This window comes from Hibiscus syriacus, unplaced genomic scaffold (assembly GCF_006381635.1).
Source record: "Hibiscus syriacus cultivar Baekdansim isolate YM2019G1 unplaced genomic scaffold, ASM638163v2 tig00110330_pilon, whole genome shotgun sequence".
In the NCBI taxonomy this organism is placed as follows: Eukaryota; Viridiplantae; Streptophyta; class Magnoliopsida; order Malvales; family Malvaceae; genus Hibiscus; species Hibiscus syriacus.
The window spans coordinates 1,577,429-1,598,160 of NW_024062686.1; the positions used below are offsets into that span (position 1 = coordinate 1,577,429).

At 33.9% G+C, this 20,732-nt stretch overlaps 3 protein-coding genes across 3 annotated transcripts; 2 read left to right on the plus strand and 1 right to left on the minus strand.

The window, feature by feature from the left end:
- The first annotated feature begins 5,625 nt into the window (after window positions 1–5,625).
- Window positions 5,626–9,025, plus strand: LOC120119031 (protein SCO1 homolog 2, mitochondrial). The gene is made up of 7 exons (XM_039138945.1): window positions 5,626–5,732; window positions 6,198–6,330; window positions 6,458–6,533; window positions 8,018–8,221; window positions 8,309–8,398; window positions 8,506–8,638; window positions 8,718–9,025. The coding sequence occupies exons 1-7, from the start codon at window positions 5,662–5,664 to the stop codon at window positions 8,833–8,835; spliced, it is 825 nt and encodes a 274-aa protein (XP_038994876.1). The 5' UTR covers window positions 5,626–5,661; the 3' UTR covers window positions 8,836–9,025.
- Window positions 9,026–9,165: 140 nt separating this feature from the next.
- On the minus strand, window positions 9,166–9,751 carry LOC120119089 (PLAT domain-containing protein 3-like). The gene is made up of 2 exons (XM_039138979.1): window positions 9,680–9,751; window positions 9,166–9,609 (listed from the first exon to the last, which is right to left on the minus strand). Exons 1-2 carry the CDS (start codon window positions 9,749–9,751, stop codon window positions 9,166–9,168), a joined length of 516 nt encoding a protein of 171 aa, XP_038994910.1.
- Window positions 9,752–15,303: 5,552 nt separating this feature from the next.
- On the plus strand, window positions 15,304–20,514 carry LOC120119010 (chaperone protein dnaJ A6, chloroplastic-like). Its single transcript, XM_039138926.1, has 8 exons — window positions 15,304–15,363; window positions 16,186–16,349; window positions 16,744–16,885; window positions 16,994–17,051; window positions 17,896–17,938; window positions 19,038–19,086; window positions 19,170–19,250; window positions 19,357–20,514. The coding sequence occupies exons 2-8, from the start codon at window positions 16,243–16,245 to the stop codon at window positions 20,224–20,226; spliced, it is 1,350 nt and encodes a 449-aa protein (XP_038994857.1). The 5' UTR covers window positions 15,304–15,363; window positions 16,186–16,242; the 3' UTR covers window positions 20,227–20,514.
- Window positions 20,515–20,732: the final 218 nt, after the last annotated feature.

Sequence of the window (20,732 nt, forward strand, 5' to 3'; positions counted from 1 at the left end):
TATCCAATGGTTTCCAGACAAGTTTTCGCGATGGAGATGAATTTTCAGAAATTTTCTCAAATTCTAAATTTTTGAGTATAATATTTTTCAAACGTATATTAATGATTGGCAATGTTTGATTTTCAGCTTTGACCTTCAAAATAGTTCAATCTTAAGCCTTCACGGAAGAGTAGTGAAGCAAGTCAATCTTAAGCCTTCACGGAAGAGTAGTGAAGCAAGTCAATCTTAAGCTTTCACGGAAGAGTAGTGAAGAAAACTTATTTCATGAAGATCGAGTTATATACTCTCTGAAGGAATAGAGAGCGAACCCGTTTTATGAAGATTATTCGAGTTCTATACTCCCTGAACGGATAGGGTGCATACCCGTTTGTTGAAGATTGTTCGAGTTCTATACTCTCTGAAGGAATAGAGAGCGGACCCGTTTTATGAAGATTATTCGAGTTCTATACTCCGTGAACAGATAGGGAGCGGACCCGTTTGTTGAAGATTGTTCGAGTTCTATACTCTTTGAAGGAATAGAGAGCGGACCCGTTTATTGAAGATTGTTCGAGTTCTATACTCCCTGAACGGGTAGGGAGCGGACCCGTTTATTGAAGATTGTTCGAGTTCTATACTCTCTGAAGGAATAGAGAGCGGACCCGGTTTATGAAGATTGTTCAAGTTCTATACTCCCTGAACGGATAGGGAGCGGACTCATTTTATGAAGATTGTTCGAGTTTTATACTCCCTGAAGAAATAGGGAGTGGACTTATCATTTGAAGATTTTTCAAGTTTCATTTATCCCGAAATAACAATGAAGTGCTTTAATCTTTTGGAGCTCGTAGAACCGGACAAACTCGATCATCTTTTGATCTTTGTCCTATTCTCGTTACACGACAATGAACAAAGAGGGGCAGCTGTAGATGCTCGGTTTCGTCCGGGAACTCCGTTCGAGTTCTAGATCCAATATGAGTTACAGTGTAGATTAAGTTGGAGCCCTGAAGGATCTAGCCCGTGCCCAAACTAATTGGAAGCCCAACATGGAAATCAAAGGCAGTTATGAGAAGGGTTAGTAAGTAATTATCAAGAGAGGTCAGTTTTTTTTAACTACTAAAAACCATCAGAAACTATATACATCACGGGAGGACACAATCACAAATTACAGAAAAAGGAGACAAAGAAGGAGCAGAGAAGAATTAACCGAGAGGACAGGGAGAGAAAACAGAGACCATTAAAAAACCAACAGAAAAAACGATGAGGGGGATTATAAAAAAAACAGAGATCACAGAGCGATAGGAGAGATTACAGAGACTAGATTTTTTTTCACACCAGAACAAATAGAAAAACAAAAAAAAACTGTGAAAACAACGTTCTAGGATTCAGAGATCAAACAGTGTAATCGGGTTCTTCCCTATCTTTTTTGAAAGCAATACAAGCAATTTGTAAGTAGTTATTTTTCCTTTTTGTTTTTCGAAATATCTAGTACTGCTATGTGTAGTTCTTTATTTTTCTTTCAAAAATTATAAAATAGGGAGAGATTAGAGATTTACTCGGGTTGAGTTTAGCGTTGAATAGGAGGCTTAGTTTTGGGTTCGATTGAAGCAGTGAAAAGCTGAGGAGAAGCCATGGGTTCTGTGAGAGGGAATTTGCGTGAGTGGAGAGAATGGAAAGGTTAGATTATTTTAAAATTTCTTCAAATATTATATATATGTGCGTGAGTGGAGAGATTGGAAAGGTGAGGAGTGATTGAGTGTTCCTGTGAGGTTAGTCTAGGTTTAGGGTATTTAGGTTTTATATTAATTGTTTAGGGAAAATTAGTTCCTAGTCCTCAAATCTTAAGCATCCTTTGTAAATTTGCCACCCGAGAGATTAATTTCTGAATTTGACTTTTTTTTGTCCCGATTTCATCATTTTCCAATTTTAGTATTAATTATAATTTTGTTGAATTATTTAGGTGTAAATCTCTTATATTTATGCGTGTTTTATTTAAGTTCATTATGTTTATGTTTGTTTTTCTTTAAGTATTTGTTTTAATTTTTAATTAGTATGTTTAATTTTATGTTTATTTAAATTTAGTCACTTTTTAATATGTATATATATATATATTTTAATTTATAGTTTAGCATGTTATGATTTGTTTTATATTTGAGTCATACTTGTACATTATAAATGCATGGTTTATAATTTTTAATTTTAAATGTATGTATATCATTTTTTGTATGTCACGTTGTATGATATTTTTTTAATTTTGTTTAATTAATTTTTGCATGACATCCACTTTTTGCATAATTTGCATGATAGCCTCACGTGCATAACTCGACCTATTACATAACGACTAAGGGTAATACCCTTTTATTTAAAATTGTTTTAAGTGGTGCAGTCATAACTTATTTGAGGTCCGCTTTTAATGATTTTAAAATAAAGTTATCCCATTAGCCTAAAAATTGATCAACCACTCTAAAATTTGGGAACGAAAAGAAAAGGAATGTTCGTTATTTAAATTTATCGAGAAAAGGTTGTTATATCTTTAAGATCTGGTCTCGATTTGTAAATAATCGAACATTCTTTATCTTTCTAAAACGACTTGGTAATTTTAATTTAATTTGTTTGAGTGCTTTTGAATGTTTTTAAATTTACGTCATTGTTTTATGGGATCAAAAATCAAATTAAGTTCGAATTTGTAAAGTTCAATGCAAGGACGTTAATTAATCGACTAGGTACCAATTTAGGGCGTCGTGGGGGTGCTAATCCTTCCCTACACGTAACCGACTCCCGAACTCGGATTTTGATAACGCAGACCTTAATTTGTTGTTTTAATTAAAATTAATTTTTTATTTAAAATAACAAACATATTTGGGTGCCCAATCACACCCTAATCAAAGATTGGTGGCGACTCTTTGAACAATATGTTTTTAACGAAAAGAAAATTTCAAATTTTTCGAAACGAGAGGTTTTAAAATCACATTTGTTTTTTAAATTAAAAATCAATTGAAAAAGGTAAATTAAAAATTAATGTGGTTTTTCAAAATCTCACCTTTTTTCACCTTTTAGAAAAAAATCGTTTCGACAGGCTGAAATTCAATTTTATCTAATTGTCTTGTTGTTGAAAATTTCCATGACATTTTGATTGTGTTAACTACTATCCATTGCTTTAGGAAAAGCAATATCTTAAGTTTGGGGATGTGATAACTCTGTAAAAAGGCTATATTTAGGGCCTTTTCACTTAAGTTATTGATTTTATAAAGGCTCATATAAGTTCATTTAGGTGTATTTATGAGCATATAGTTGCATTTGATGGATGTGTTTTGACTCGGAGTTTTATCTTGTTAAGGTGCTATGTTGTGAGGAATGTTTGGTTAGTTGTTGATGTGCAAAATGCAATGAGCATAAGGTGTGCGAGAAAAATGCCGCTACATAACAAGTTGTTGAAGCAGGCTGAAATAAGTTGACATTTCTAGGCGTAGAATAGGACGAAAAGATATTTTAAAAAACGACAACTGTTTATTAGCACGTGTTTGTTGTTGTTAACCACCTGAATGGGACCCACTGCCACTTATGGAGCCAACCCTCATGCATTTGAAATGTACTTTGTGGTATCATAGGAATTTTGGGTGAAAATTCCCTAAGTACATTCCTTAGATTTATTTTGTAAAGGACACCACATTTGAAAAAAAGAATGAATCACTCTTTCCAACTTTCATTCCTCCATTGACGAGCTCAAGTTCTTTTTCCTTTTTCTTTTTTCCAACTTTCGTGGTGTTCCTCCATTGGTGAAGCTCGAGGAAGTGATACGTGCATCCGAGAGAAGCTAGTCGTTCTAACCGTTCGTGGTGGTTTGAAGGGAGCGCCGACAGTGCATGTCAGAGTGCCTTCTTCTCCAACCTTGGCTCTATTTTATGGTTGATCTTGAATTGGGTTGTAAGTAACGAATGAACGTATTGGGTTATTCAATGGTTTATTCGAACCCCACCATGAACTAGATTATATTTAGTAGATTAATTATGGATGGTCGAATCTTTATTTTAAATGGTTGATTACTGATTTCTTTTGCTCATTACTTGTTTTGCTTATGAGTTCTTAATCAATTGAGATTGTATGATGCATAAGAGTGTCCATTTCTTAAGTAGAAGACTAGGTGTTCGAGAGAAACGTAGTCACTAATCTTTAGTGTTCGAGAGAAACTAAAGGAAGATTAGCATAATCAATATGTTTTAGTTAATTACTAGAGCCTAATCCCTTAGTGTTCGAGAGAAATTAAGTTAGGATTTCAATGAATAAGAGGGGTAGAGCTTAGTCAATAGATTAGAATGTTGTTGCTCGGGCTGAGAGGATTTGCCGTGACATCCTATTTTGTTAGGTTATTAGACTAGAGATAGCATAAAACACCTTTAGCAAACTCTGTCGAACAAGTAAGGCATTAGAAGATTAGATCATCCTAGAAGATAAGACTTAAGTTTCCTAAGTGACTCCACCATTCATTCCCATAGAAGTTTACAGTGTGAGGATTATCAAGTTATTTTATTCAATTTGTGTGTTTACCTTTATGTTTTGTCTTGACATTTCACTTGATCATACTATACACATTTCCATTGTCATGAAATTTCCATCCATTTTGTCGTGACACCCTATTTGATCACTTATTCATATCACCGCACTATTCTTCCATCATACATACACATTTCCTTTGCCTAGGCATAACTAGTGTAAATATCATTAACTATACTTAGATAATTTAGTTTGCTGTTGTGCCTAAACTTATAAACTTCACCAATCCCTGTAAATACGATATTCACTTATCATTATATTATTTTTGGCGATTGTGTATACTTGCACATCATTTGCATTAAATATTAAGCACACACAACACGGAACAATATATGTTCAGAATCTTTCTTAATCATTGATAATGTGTATATACCTTATAAATGCATTATTTGAACATAAGACCTCCGGTGAGAATAATACTACCTTTAACTAATTGTTTGAAAGAATATTACTGGTGATAAAAAAATAAGATTAGTTAATAAATTCTGCCCCATTATTTTACGCTAAATAAAATATTTTTTTTATTAAGCTAAAGTGATTATAAAGTAGCATATGTTCTAAATACTCTAAACAATTTGACAATGAACGTTCAATCATCCTGCTACAGTTGTTGGTGTTCGAACTCGTGATTTGTAAAAACAACGATAATTATTTTAACCATTAACGTAAGTTGATTCGTGTAAAATAAATCTATACAAAAGTAAGATTGGCAACATCTTCTATTATTATAAATAGGGCCGATAACATTTTTTATTTTAAAATTATTACTTTATTTTCTATAAAAGACTAAAATGATATTTTAAAAATGAGTGCAAAAATGTGATTATATCTTACAATTAATACAACAATAGTCATGAATTTAATTTTTATCAATGCATATATGGGAAATGGATTTTAACAAATTAATCAAAATTACATACAGTTTGTCAAAAATATTAAAAAGTTATACAAGAAAATGTAATAATTCTAAAATAAAAACATTTATTTATTTTAATATATACATGATTGCGAGCAATAAAATTTCTGCTAGAGAGGCAGATGATGCTTCATAATTTGAGTGCTTAAATAAAAAGGAATCACAGATGGGTTTTTGCTCCCAAGAGTAAATTCTCCAAATTATTTCCCCAAATCTGTAATATGCCCATTTCTCGCTTCGTGTTCTTTTCTGTTAAGCACCGCTTCGCTCGTTCTCCTGCTCTTCTCCCAAGGTCGCACTCTAATCTTTTCCTTCTCTTTTTCTTTCTTTCTTTTTGCTGTTGGAACAAACTGGGTTTTCATTTTTGAAGTTTTATTATCATATAAAATGAAAAGGAATGAAGACTACGATCGTTATGCTCTTAAGTTTCTTCTAGGGAACATTGAAGAATCTTGTTCAATCGATGATACCTGATCTTTTTCAGTTGAATGTTAGTTTGAACTAATATTATTCCGGAGTTGTTGTTGTCGTTTTGAATTGTTCTGATGCTGGGATTGTTCTTCAACGAGTCTTTTTTCTGTATATCGTGTATTTTGACGATGAATGGTGGTTTGGGTGTTTGTTGTAATTACCGTTCGAACTTCTTTTCCTTGTATATAGGATATTGGGATCATAGTTTTAGTCTTATAGACGGTATGAAGCAATTTTTAGTGTAATTGGTGAAGCTATAGGTTCTAATGATTTTATGGAAATGTAGGTTTGATCCATCTAGGAGAATTCAATCTTGTGGGTATGCTCAATCAGCAAAGAACGGTTACAAAAAGCCAACTGGTCATCCTGTTGTGAATGTTGAAACACAGGCTTCTCGCTCATGGGGTGCTTATGTTATTGTATGCTCGTGAAGTTGCTTGTTCATATGTGCTTTCCATTGTTGTTACATTGTGTTCGAACATCTTTTATGGGCATAAGAAGTAGGAATAATGGTCTAATAGTTATTTTTATCCTCCTTTTGTGCAGCCACCTATGTTACTAGGCTTTGGTGGATTGGTAGCTTTTCTGCATTATAATGATGAGAGAAGAGCAATTAAGAGAGGTACCTGTTTATCTTCTATTGTTGTCGACTTGTCGTGTACATGCCTGGCTAGATGTTGGAATCTTAGTAGTTGTTCACCAGGAGTTTGAAACTAGGTTGTTCAGATATGCAAGGTCTCTACATTTTCTGTTCTTTCTTGTGTAGAAGTTACACAATTTGTTTTCTGTTGATATTTCTCTGAAGAAAAAACTATTAAAATAGATGAGACCAAGCAATTGTTTGCTTTAGTTAATGGTCAGCTGATCATGAATTTCATTGCTAGGGTTCATATTTAACTACCTACAAGTAGCTTATTTCATCGACTTCCTCTGCATTTGTGCTTTTATATAAATGAGCTGGGAATTGTTGAGAAGTTTCTACTTACCAGTTTTGGTCTAACTTTTTTTTTAATGTTATTGCGCTTCTTTGATTATGCTTGTGCCTAAATGTCCCAATTATTGTCCTTTTGCTGTTTGTATAGTATCATAATAGCATCATATTCTAGTTTTGTGAGAAATGCCCACTAGAAGGTCTTCAAACAGATTTATTGCTTTATGATACTTTCTTAAATGGTTAGGAGGTTGGTAAGGTTAACTAAAGATATGCTAAGTTGAACCAAAATGCAATCACTGATAGTTCAGATAACTCTGTCGGATGTTTCTTTTGCATTACTATATTTGTCTCTTGATTCGTGAATGACTTTGACCTGTAGCAAATAGAAGGAATTTATGGTAATGAAATCATTTGGTGTAGATCTTCCATATTATTATTCTCAAGATGATTCCATGATACATCACTACTATTGGAAACCAAGCATTTGAAGTTCTCTGTATTATTTTATCTATGGTCATATATCTAATTGAATAGTTATCATCAAGTGACAGAGTGTGCTTGAATTTGTGCATAGATAATCTATTGTTTGATTCTTATTAGGCTGTAGAAAAGTATGTGTTTCGCTATCTTTTTCTGAAGTATGCTTTGGTTGGCATACAATAAAATATCTAAAAACAGTGGAAATATGGCTGGATAAAATAGAGATATGACCATAAAGCTTGGGGCTATAGTTTTTACCCCTACCTAAAACAAAATCATTTTACTATAATTTCTGCTTCTTTTGTAAAGGCCATGCAAGCAGTAAGATGTAATTAATGCCTAAAACAATATTGATGGGCATTAAAAGCTACATGTTAAGATAAGGAGTATGCTTTATTAAAAGCTACATCTGATTTGGATCTTCCAAATTTTTTTGGAGAAGCTGGTGAAGAAGAGTGGACATAAGATTGTATATACTGGGCAGGGGTTTTTACTTTTTACTGCTTATTTAGTTTGCTTAAGTGATTTGTCTTGCACGATCCAAAATATTCCTCTGGTTGCATCAATTTGAGGTTTAAAGATCCATGAAATTTCATATGCAACTTTTTGGTGTTTTGTCCAATGCCAAGTGAACGAAGGACAGTATAAACATGACTACTATCTTTAGTATGCAATGTGTTTTTATTGAGCAGGCACGGAATACAATACTGGTAGTTCTGATACGGCAGCAGCTCCAATTATCGGTGGTCCATTCACTTTGGTAAATACAGAAAACCGGGTCGTTAATGAACAAGAGTTTCTTGGAAATTGGGTTCTCCTGTACTTTGGCTATACATCATCTCCTGATAGTGGACCTGATCAAGTCCAAATAATGGCCAAGGCTATAGATACATTAGGTACAACCCCTTAAAAAAGATTTAGTGTTATATATAGCTATTAGTCTTGTAATATAGATGACAATTTTTGTTTTTATTTGTATCAAGAGTCAAAAGAGAATCTGAAGGTTTTACCTGTATTCGTGACAATTGATCCTCAGCGTGATGGTCCTGCACAACTCCGTGCTTACCTCAAAGGTTTGTTGTATGACTTGTAACTGAATATTTGACAATAATAAGCTACTCTTGTGTACATTTACATGTGTTTGGCTAATATATTCTCCACTTTTGCATTCAAAGTGCAGAGTTTGATCCAAGAATAGTGGGATTGACAGGACCTGTTAGTGCTGTAAGGCAAATGGCACAAGAATATCGTGTTTACTTCAAAAAGGTTGAAGAAGAGGGTGATGATTATCTTGTTGAGTCTTCTCACAACATGTATGTTCCAAACATTGCTCAATCCTTTTTATTGCTGTTATTGTTTACAATTTGATATAGATAAGTTATAAATGCCCAGGTATTTGATAGACCCGAAAATGAAGGTTGTAAGATGCTTTGGAGTAGAGTACAATTCTGAGCAACTGTTGAAGGAAATATCGAAGGAAATGAACAAACATCAAGTTAATGCCGAGTAGCAAGGCTTTGGTGTACTTGAGTAATGTTTCATCTCACACTTCGAAATTCGGATAGCATAGAAACTATTGAAACCAATCCCTATCTTTCCTTTCTTATAGTTTTTTGTTGGGTCCATTTTTCTCGGATATAGTTTGATTTCTCGTAGGACAATTCAATTGTCGAAATGAATAGGGTGTTGTTGAACTTGACTGGAGGAATTGAATTTTGAAATCCTAATAAAATTCGAGGATATGCTGAATTTGAAATGAGTATTGGATGACCAACAAGATGGCTTGCAAAGCGATTTTATGATTTGAGAAATTAATTACAGCCCTCATCAGGTGCTTGATCTACATTTCAGAACGATGATGATCAGCACTTGTCTGGGCGGGACAATAGTTCCTAATGACAGTGAGGTCGAAGGGTTCAATATCGAGTGCCAACCATTGTTCCACTGTGAACAGCTGCTGGGTGCAAGGGGTATGGACACCGGTCGTGGTGACTTCCACATAGTTGCAGTACCATCCATGGTGAGGACCCGAACCGTCTGATGTTAAGTTCATGGCGCATATCGGTGCAGTCAAGCAACGTCCTCTACCTGAGAAAATATCCAAGTTTCCACGTTCGAAATAGTTATACCCTGCACCCATTAACCCTCCCCATGCTTCCAGATTGCTAATATTGACATAATTGCCGATGGCATCATAGAGTGTTAGGCTGATGATGGAGTCGGTTCCGCCTTTGATGATGGTTCCGGTTCTAATGTACATTGAGTAAATGCAATCTACATCGTCCTGCATGTTTTAGAAAAGAGAGTTTAGACATGCGGCTGAGATAATGGAGGTGGTAAAGAGGGTTACTTACGGAAAAAGCAATGGAGGAGAAGGGCAGAGAGATGAGGAAGAAAGGCAATATCAGCAGCTTTGTGGTCGCCATTGGGTTTAAACTTTTTGGAAGCTCTTATTGTGTATAAATATGCAATATATACATATATTGTTGTAATTTAAGAACAGCCGGAGAGTCCCTAATAATCAGGATTATATAAATTAATTAAATCAAATACAAATCCATATCTTTTTTCAATTTGTATTTGAGGAGAAAAAGGGAAAAATGCGTAACCATATTCTATTAACAGTAAATAAGAAAATGAAATACGAGGATGCGGAGTGTCCCTAGGAAAGGGCCCGGTCTTTAATTTGAAACGATCAAACGAAGGTTCTCCAAAATCGGAGGTTAAGGGTAAATTATGTGTTTAGTACTTAAACTATCAGTTTTTGTTCATTTCAGTATTTAAACTTTTAATTTTTTCAAAACTATACATAAATTTTAGTTTTTGTTTCATTTTAGTACTTCTGTTCAAAATTTAACATTAATTTTTGGAAAAAACTAAAAGTTAGGTACTAAAACGGACCAAAACTGATAACTTAGGTACTAATCGTGTTAAGTTTTTAACGGTAGGGTACTAAAAGGAAACAAAAACTAAATGTTAGATATGATTTTGAAAAAATTAAAAGTTTAGATACTAAATACATTGTTTACCCCAGATTTTATCACTGACATACTTATGGTGGAAGAAAATATTCTGTATAAATGATATATATATATATATTATTAATGTTATTAATGTTTATCACCTATCCTACAATGTGCTTAAAATCTGCTTAAGCAATCTAAGCGATGAGGTAATATATTATTGAAATTATTGTGCGTGTATGATCGATTGGCACTGTAATATGTATTTGGGAATGTAGATATCAGTTGTGTATATTTGAATTGGGGCTTTGATCTTTATATTTTGAATTTTATGCTCGTATTGTTGGGCCATTTAAAGGGCCCAAATATAACATCGTAAGTTTATCTGTAATACCTAAATCGGAAGATTCAAGTATCACATAGAATCATCGAAGGGATTAACCAAACTTTTTTTTGAAACCATATTCACTTTTAAAACATTTACACAAATATGAAACCATAACCATATACAAAAGTGGAGCCCCAATTTAAAATCTCGATAAATAAAATAAATAATTAATTATTACAAGTTGAATCATTTCAAATTATGACCTCTACATGCCCACTAAGTCGTCATCATTATACTCTGGTATATCGTTGAGACTCCTCTGATGATATTGTTGTCCCATCGCACTTCATGAAACCTGAAACCTACGAACTGAAAAACATTTCGAATGTTGAGCTCGCAAGCCCTGCGCCACACAGTACCTCTACTATACTACATCCATTCATAAAATAAGAATGCTAACAAGTATAATCAGGGAAGGAACACTAAAATGCCATCAATACTACCAAACCATATACTCAAGGTGCATCCACTATCATAATGGTTTGAATCTCATGCTTCCTTTAGTCTAGTGTTAAGGGTCTTGCCATGAGTATGCATATATTAGTCTCTAACTATAATACCATGCTATCATCCATCATAAAATTCAATACACGCTCGGGATTCACACCCCTCTAGCCTACCTATGGCACCCTCGGATACCTAGGGTGAGATTCGAAAATTTTGCATCGAAAATGTACACCAGACAAACTTTCTCATTGTGAGTACTCAGGACATCTACGCCCAACTAGAAAATAAGTGCCTTGGTACTAACTATAATATATCCAGATATTTCAATCAAACAAGACGATTGTTGTGTACACACAAGCATACAACAATACCTATAGGCCACATACATCAACACCTATAGGCCACATACATCAATCAATACCACACAAGGGTAAACAAAGATTGATTTAAATCGAGTCAGAAGCTTTAACCAAGGCTGAGTTTATCAACTGAAATTTTATTTTAAATTTTCTTAGTTTACTTTCTTGTTTTCTTTGAATCAAACCTCACTTTTATTTCAACTCTCAAATCCCCATTTGTTTTCTCTTCTCTAAAAACCACGCCTGAAGCTAGATTAAAAGCGAGGAATTTGTTAACCTCATAGTTCCTGTGGATCGACCCTTACTATCTCTATTCTGCTTAATTCATTTCTTTTATTGAGATTAAGGAACATTTAATTTTGACATCAAAACGACACACTGCCAAAATTGGCACAGTTGTCGGAGACTACGACAAATAACCGATTTAATTTTTTTGTTTTTTAATTTATGACCAAGTAGAATCCGGGCACATTAGAAGAATTTAATCAAGAAATCGAAGCTCGAGCTAGACGAATTCACGATTGTACACTTCGAGAGAATAGAAAGAAACGAAAAGAACAAACAAATTTCGAAGACTCGAATGATGCCATATACGAAGAATCAATGCTCAACATCTTTTCTGATTTCATCGAGAAGGGTATAGAGGTATTCATGAACAACTTCACGGTTTATGGTAATACCTTTGCTGAATGCCTTTTTAATATATCGAATACTTTAAAGCGGTACCTATAATACAACCTTGTTTTAAACTACAAAAAATGTCATTTTATGGTCGATAAAGGGTTGATTCTAGGACACATTGTTTCTTCTAACGAAATTATGGTTGATAAACCAAGACCGATGTTATTCGTTCACTCCTTTACTCTACCACGGTAAGGTAAATACATTATTTTCTTGGCCACGTAGAATTTTATTGACGATTTATCAAGGATTTTTCAAAGATAGCACAACCGTTAAACAATCTTCTCTAAAAAGATCAAGTATTTGACTTCAACCCATAGTGAAAAAAGTCGCTCAAGACGTTGAAGGAGAAACTAATCACGACTCTGATTGTGCAACCACCAAATTGGAATCATCTGTTCGAGTTGATGTGTGACGCCTCCGACAATAGCGTTAAGTGACATCAGTGGTAAAACGAAATATTATTCTTTTCAAAGGTTCGAAATTTTCTCTATTATCAGATTGTTCAATGCTTGGATGGTCCGTCTAGTTTGATCGGTTTGACCCAATTTAGATTGACTTTTTCATGATATTTTTAAAATATTTGCACAAGGTACGAGCATCTCAAAATGCAAGTGGACAACGGAAATAGTATGAACAGTTAAAATGGCGTAATTACAAAATAAGTGTCTAAATTATAACATTTTTCTTAAATAAGTGTTCAAACTTTTTTTGATCATCTAGGTGTCTGAGGTTACGATTCCTTCAACAGAAATACAATGAATGGTTTTACTTTCCACCTCCCGAAAACCACGACCCCAGTCACGATTCACGGATTAAAGGTCATATACATGCAATCACCATCCAAAAAAGAAAAATTCTGAAACTGCTTCTCCTATATAAATCAATGCTTCATGCCAGTCCTCGCCATGAACAGTTGAGAGTTACATTTACTAAATATCTGGAGCAAAGTGTAGCTTAAGTTTAGAGATGTCAATCGAAGCTTTGGCAATGGCAGGGGTCTATTATGAAGTTTGCGGTATCGAATTCGAAGTCTGGGAGCACGAAGAAGTAGAGCAACCACCCCCTTATTTATTAGCAAAGCCAAACTCCGGCCATGAAGTAGAGAAAAAGACAATCGGCGGTGGCGGAAGCAACGAGTTTTCGGTTAATGAACTATTGGTGAAACCTGAAATGGTTGAGTTGGTTCAAATGATTGCTTCAATGAATCAGATCGCTCTCCGAAAGTAGTAATGTCTTATGTGAACAAAGTACTTAATTTTAGAAAAATAATATCAAAATTAGCCTCAACATTTATTGGAACAATTATTCTAACCCTTACTTTTTGTAGCATTTTACTCCCTCAATATTTTAATTTTGGTCAAAATAATTTCTATTGAATGGAAGCCACGTTAGTTGACTAACGATTAACGTGTGTAGTTGACTTAACAATTTTTTTCATGTGCCTAATTGTTATCATGTCATATACCATGTCATCACTTTAGGTGATATGTCACATGTCATGTTAGTAGTTAATCACATGAAAAATATCACGTTAATGACATGTATTGACTGTTAGTAAACTAATGGTTTCTATCCAATAAAACCATTTTGATAAAAAAAATAAAACATTAAAAATTAAAATGATTTAAAAAATAGCTATTAAAACAAATGTTAAGGTCTAATTTTAACATTATACTTTTAAAAAAAATACTCGAACGGTGGAGATCACACCATACTGATGCAAGAAGTTTTAACTTTAGTATACAAATGACAGGACGATATATGCTCTTACCGGTAAAATTGTTGGGATTAAGGTTTAAAAAAAATGGTATATATGGGTATTAAAAAAATTATTTTATTAAGTAGGGTGAAATATGAATAGGGTAGGAGGAAGTGTTAAAGAACTTGGTATCGTCGGAAAGTCAACCGGAGCATTTGGCGTCTTTAACAAGTACAATATAGGGTTGATTTGTTTTTAAAAAATAGAATAAAATTTTGTTGACGAAGATGCAGAGCTTGAAGACGTCAGGTGTTCCGATTAATTTTTTGAAAATGCCAAATGTTCCGATTGCCTTTCCAAAAAGTCATATGCTCCTAGCGACTTCCCCTACGCTATTCATTTCACCTTATTATAAAAATATTTTTAGTACCCGTATAAGCTATTTTTTTCTTAAACCATTATCCTAGCACTTATCCACCCCTACCATTGAAATTCAAACTTTTAATATTTCGTTAAATTAAAATTATGATAAAATTTGATACTAAAATCGTTAGAGTTATATTTTGTGGGTCGATTTTTCGTTTATATTATGTCATTAAGTTAGTGATTGAAAGCAATAACGATGACAATGACCATCATTAAATATAATTTTATCATATACTAGTTAACAGATTAATGTCTAGCTCATATGATTGTTAATTTTTTTTCATGAAAAGAATGAGTTTAGAACATATGAATCGTTGGGTGATCATTTTGTAATTTTTAATAGTTGGAGGATATAACAAAATAATATCCTATATTCGAGAAATTATTTTGTAACTTTTAATAGTTAAAGAATTCAACAAGACAATGCCTTATAATTGAAGACCATTTGTATACTTTATCCTAAAAATAATTTAGGGTAAAATATTTATTTAGTACCTAAATTATCAGTTTTCATTCATTTTAGTACCTGAACTTTCAATTATTTCAAAATCATACCTAACGTTTAGTTTTTGTTTCATTTGAGTACCCACCGTTAAAAATTTAACGTGTTTAGTACCTAAACTATCAGTTTTAGTCCGTTTTAGTGCCTAAACTTTCAAGTTATTTCAAAATTCAACATTAAATTTTGAACGAGGTACTCATATGAAACAAAAACTAAACTTTAGGTATGATTATAAAAAAAATGAAAGTTCAAGTACTAAAACGGATCAAAGTTGATAATTTAGGTACTAAATGCATAGTTTAACCCAATAATTTAAAATAAAAATTATAAAAAAATTTCAAAATTTTTTTAGTCTAGACAAAAATATAGTTACTTTATAAAATCGGAGGGAACAAAGTAACAAAATTTCCATTTCATTTCAATCTAACGGTGGAAAATATAGGTTGCAAGTTGAGAACAACCTACCACGAAAATCAGCTAACTAAATAAAACTCTATATTTAGAGGCGCTAAGCAAACCTCATCCTCTGTTCCTTCTCGGTGAGAGCAAATCGCTTTGGAGCCAAACAAGGCTTGCTCTTCTTCCCCTTCCCCATATTTTACATTTAAATTCTCCATTTCTATTCAATCATTTCCCCTTAGAATCGATATACCAATTTGCTTTAGTTCTACAAGTATGGCATACATGTTGAAAATTTTAATCTTATATCAATTATCTGGCTTCTAGTTTTTTGTAATTTCATGTGTTTTCTTATTAGATTTATTGTTGCCGACAGTTTTGATTACTGGGTGGTGGATAGTTAACTCTAGTGGATAGGAATTTTTGGAGTACTTTGGTTAGCTTTTGATCAAGTGTTTTTTTTTTAAATAAAAAAAGAACATGTTAAAAAATCTTTATTTTTCCTACAGAAGGAAGAAAAATGATTTTGTAGATTAGTTAATAATAATAGCTCGGCGAGAAATGTGTTTCATAAAGGGTTGGTAGTTGAAATCCTCAAGGAAAGGTAGATGCTACCTAAACCAAAACTAACTTTTGAAGGCATTAATTTTGAAAGAAAAGCTAGTTGGCCTTGAAATAGTGAATAAGAAGAAGTGTTTAATGCCGACCAAATCAATACCTTTGTTTCTAGGGTCAGTGGTCAGTGAAGTTTAGCGGAAACTAGTTTCCAGTTTATTTTATTTGCTCTTAATACATAAATATTATAATTGTAATTATTAGAAAACTTCTCTATTCTGGACTTTATTTTGATTGGTATACTTATGTATTAAATCAGTGATAGATGAAATGAAAGTCATATTATTTCTTTTCATTTACTTTTTATAACGGATTGAATTTGGTCATTTTATTGTGCTGTCAATCAATCAAGTTTCATAAATGTTTAATCTATTTCAGCCTGCTAAAGGTCATTCAGCATAAAGTTGGAGTTCAGGTCCTCTATCCGCATATTGGATGGCCATTATACCATGTGGAAGCACATTTGTTGCCCAGTGGAGTATTCGTCCTCAATTTGCAATACGTCCTTATGTCCCAAATCGAATGGTGACAGCTAGATTGGGGTTAGTTTTCTACTTAATTCTTTTGCATATAGAAAGGGTATTATTGAATTTGATCATTGAAGTGCACTTATTTCCTTCTAGACCTTTATATGGATTTGGAATTACTGAATTTGCGGGCTCATTGCTACTCGCTAGTTTTGGTTTCTGCACTAGCATTGATTTGCATTTGTGAATTTGATGCATGGCATATTGGTGAACATAATGGTTAGATGGGCAGATATACCCCCTTTGTAGTTACTCTTTTTGTTTAGACTGTATTTATGTTTGTTGATACTTGATGGTTGATTAAAGATATACCTGTGTAAAAAAATGTGATGTTTTACCTCTTAACCATAGTAGTCTATTTGTTGGTAATCATGGAATAATCATTTTGGGGTTTATTGCTCTTATGCAGAGTCACAAATACAATGAGTTATTTGGGATCATCAAATTCTGGCTTGTTTTCACGTGATTCCTTACCGTTTTTATCATTTATGAGGTCATCTCAAACATCACATCATCGTAGGGGAGCACGCTTCATTGTTAGAGCTGAAACTGTGAGTGCAAACTACTTACAATTTCTTTTTCTTTTTTTTGTTGTAATTTTTTCGGGTTGAAAATAGGCTTTACTGGTTTTTAACGACTTAATTATACATTTTGAGCAGGATTATTATACTGTCCTTGGGGTGTCGAGAAATGCAAGTAAATCTGAAATCAAAAGTGGTAAGCTGAGTTAGCAGAACTTGTTCAGTGACTCATCTATTTATTCCTTACATAATTTTTTTTGCTGCATTTATGTGCTTATTTTTGTTTGCTAACTTACTTTCTTATTTATGATTTTTCAATTTGATTTTTTTTGAAAGGTAAATTAATTTTATTGATAGCAAAGAGAAAATGCATTGTTAGGGACCTCGTTAAAAAACTCCCAAGTCCTAAATGGAGGAAAAAGAGTGCGGCCTATCCAATGTCAAAGCGATACAGAACCTCCTTGTACAAGATTAACCCTGAAAACTCAAAAACCTCCTTGTACAGAACCTCCAATGTCAAATCTGATGATTTTTCAATTTGATGAAGTGAAGTTTATCCAGGATTTAAGGGTTTCTGCATGTAAAGTCGTAAAACACTGATGCACAAGCTTTAATGTTAAGGGAGGGTAGGTGTTAATAACATAAATAAAAGAGAATCTAGAAAGTTTGGATTGATGTGAAGTGACGTTAAGACAAATTTGAGGGTATAACTAAGTACACAGTGAGCATGTATAAAAATTGAAAAGGTCTCATCATATTTCGGTTGGGATACATCAAGGTGCATAATTACAAGGGGAATAAAAGGAATGCTTGCAACTTTAAGAATAAGACAATGGATCAACCAGGGTAGTTAACATTTGGTGGTATTCACATTCATGTTCTTTGCTAATGAAAAGATTTTAGGTGTTTAAACTATATGAAGGAAATTTTGTGGTTGTCCTGCTTTGATTGGAGCTTCAATTTTTTTTCCATGGTTACTTCCTGCTTTTGTCTTCCGTATTATATTATCTTACTTTTTCTAAATCTGTTGGTTTTTTCAGCTTATCGTAAGCTTGCTCGAAGTTACCATCCGGATGTGAACAAGTCAGTTGATAACCTTATATCTCTTGCCTTCTATTTATGGTTGTGTTCATTGCATTTTTATATATTTCATTATATTTATGTGTGATGTGCAGTGCTAGTAAACTGGAACTTCAATTTGATGTGGTTCAAATAAAAACATGACATGATTATATTAGCAAGCTCTAGTCATCTGGATTTTCTTGGATTTGATGTGATGCGATCTGAAAATCAGATTCAGATTGGCAACAATCTGCTCACTGAAAGTTAATCTCAGAAGAAATAAATAGCTGACAATTCACATCTGAATTGGCTATATAGACCCATATGAGAAAACTTGTGTGAATATTTTGGGCCATGTGGTGTTGGTTAGTCTCTGAGAATCATCAAAGTTTCTAATTATTCTACTAGTTTTTTTTCTTTCCCATTTTAAGATCTAGTGGTGGTACAAGTTGTTTAATGTAGAAGTGACCACAATGATGTTCAGAAAAATGTATTCCCTTAGTCTGGTCGAACGATAGAAATTAACTTCCTTGCTGGGTTCTGGGAAATGGGTTTCATTAGTTCTTGCATGACCCTTTTCTTAGTACTGTTGAAAGGCAGGATAGAAATTTAGAATTCCCCGAGAGATCATGTTAATGAGCTGGGTCAACATCCACTTATTTTCATTATAATATCCTCATCTCAGGATGGAGGAATTAACTGTGATGATTTGTTGATGTAGCACACTCTCTCTGGTTTGAGTATTTGAAGTTGGCTAAGAACTTTTCAATAGAAAAGTGCCGAAGAGATGTCTGTCTATTTCAAGCAGGGGCTTTAATAAAAAGTTTATCCAAAATGAGCTCTTACAGAATGTGGTGGTTGAAAGAAAGAGAAAATGTAGTAGTCCTAAATTTCCTAACTTAGGTGTTTGTTGAGTTTTGTTCTTATATTCGTAGAATTAATTGCTGAAATGAAGAGAGTGTAGAGCAGTATTTCGAAGATCTCTGACTTACAAGTACTTTTTCTTGAAAATTTGTTGTTTTCATTTTGTTTTGCTAGTTAAAATATATTCTTTAACTCATGTATGCTCGAACAATAGTGCTTCCCCCCACCTTTCTCATCATCATATAATATTCTGCAGAGATCCAGGGTCAGAGACAAAGTTCAAGGAAATTAGCAATGCATACGAGGTAAGAATACTATGTTGTGCTTATTATGGTTTCTTTTGGATGTATAATCATATCTAGTATTTGAGGTGTATTATATTGCTTAGGTATTGTCGGATGATGAGAAACGATCTCTATACGACAAATATGGGGAGGCTGGACTTAAAGGTGGTGGTATGGGAATGGGGGTAAGTTAATTCTACTGATGCTGAATAAGATCATTCATTTCCAAATCACTTTTCTTGTATTTTCTCTATATTTCATTCGGCATATATGCCATGTTTGCTTTGACAGGATTTCAGCAATCCCTTTGATCTGTTTGAGTCGCTATTTGAAGGCATGGGTGGTATGGGTGGCATGGGCATGGGCGGACAAAGTTCCAGGAGTAGAGCTGTTGATGGGCAGGATGAATATTACAGTCTATTATTGAATTTTAAGGAAGCAGTGTTTGGAGTTGAGAAAGAAATCGACATAAACCGATTAGAAAGCTGTGGAACTTGCAATGGTTCTGGTGCAAAACCTGGAACAACACCGTCCAAATGTACCACATGTGGTGGGCAAGGCCAGGTTATCTCATCTGCAAGGACTCCACTGGGGGTCTTCCAGCAGGTAATGACATGCTCTTCATGTGGCGGGGCAGGGGAAATTTCTACCCCATGCAATACATGTTCTGGTGATGGGCGGGTAAGGAGAACGAAGAGGATTAGTTTGAAAGTGCCGGCTGGTGTGGACTCTGGTAGCCGTTTAAGGGTCCGGTCTGAAGGAAATGCTGGAAGGAAAGGTGGGTACCCTGGTGATCTATTTGTAGTCATTGAAGTCATCCCAGACCCTGTCCTAAAACGTGATGATACCAACATATTGTACACCTGCAAGGTCTCATATATAGATGCTATACTGGGAACAACAATCAAGGTTCCAACTGTGGATGGTATGGTTGATTTGAAGATACCAGCCGGAACACAGCCAAACACCACCCTTGTAATGGCCAAGAAAGGTGTTCCTGTTCTAAATAAAACCAACATGAGGGGTGATCAGTTGGTCCGCGTCCAAGTTGAAATTCCGAAAAGACTGAGCAGTGAAGAGAAGAGGCTTATTGAGGAGCTTGCCGACTTAAGCAAGGATAAGACAGCAAGCAATAGGAGAGAGATCGAGTCTTTTAGGTGAATAAACCGATATTAGGTGCTATCTGCCCCGGAAATCGTATTCGCTGTTCGGTGTTTGCAGCTTCCGAAGTTGGAACTACCAGTACATGCGAAAACACATTTCGATGTTCTGAAAATGCATGAAGTAGGAAAGCTGAAAGCTTCTAATATCTGGAGTGATAGGTAAGGTAAGATTATGCTGTGATAGTTTTGTCCCATATAAATGAATCTCGATGTAAACAGCGAGGTGTAAGAAGAGATAAATTCCTCTGTGATTACAGTCTTTTATTAGCCATTCTTTGAGATTGAACTATAATTTGGGCAACAATGTAACCCCTCAATTTTGTCTCTCTTTTTTTCTTTCAAAGTTATTATGAATGAATGACGATAAAACTTACCTCGTTCGTTTGAATTAGCCCTAATTAATTTATAGCTTTCAAATAACAATTGTAAGTTACATGTATATGTACTATTTAGGGTAATTTACGTATTTAGTATCTACATTATTAATTTTTTTCCGTTTTAATA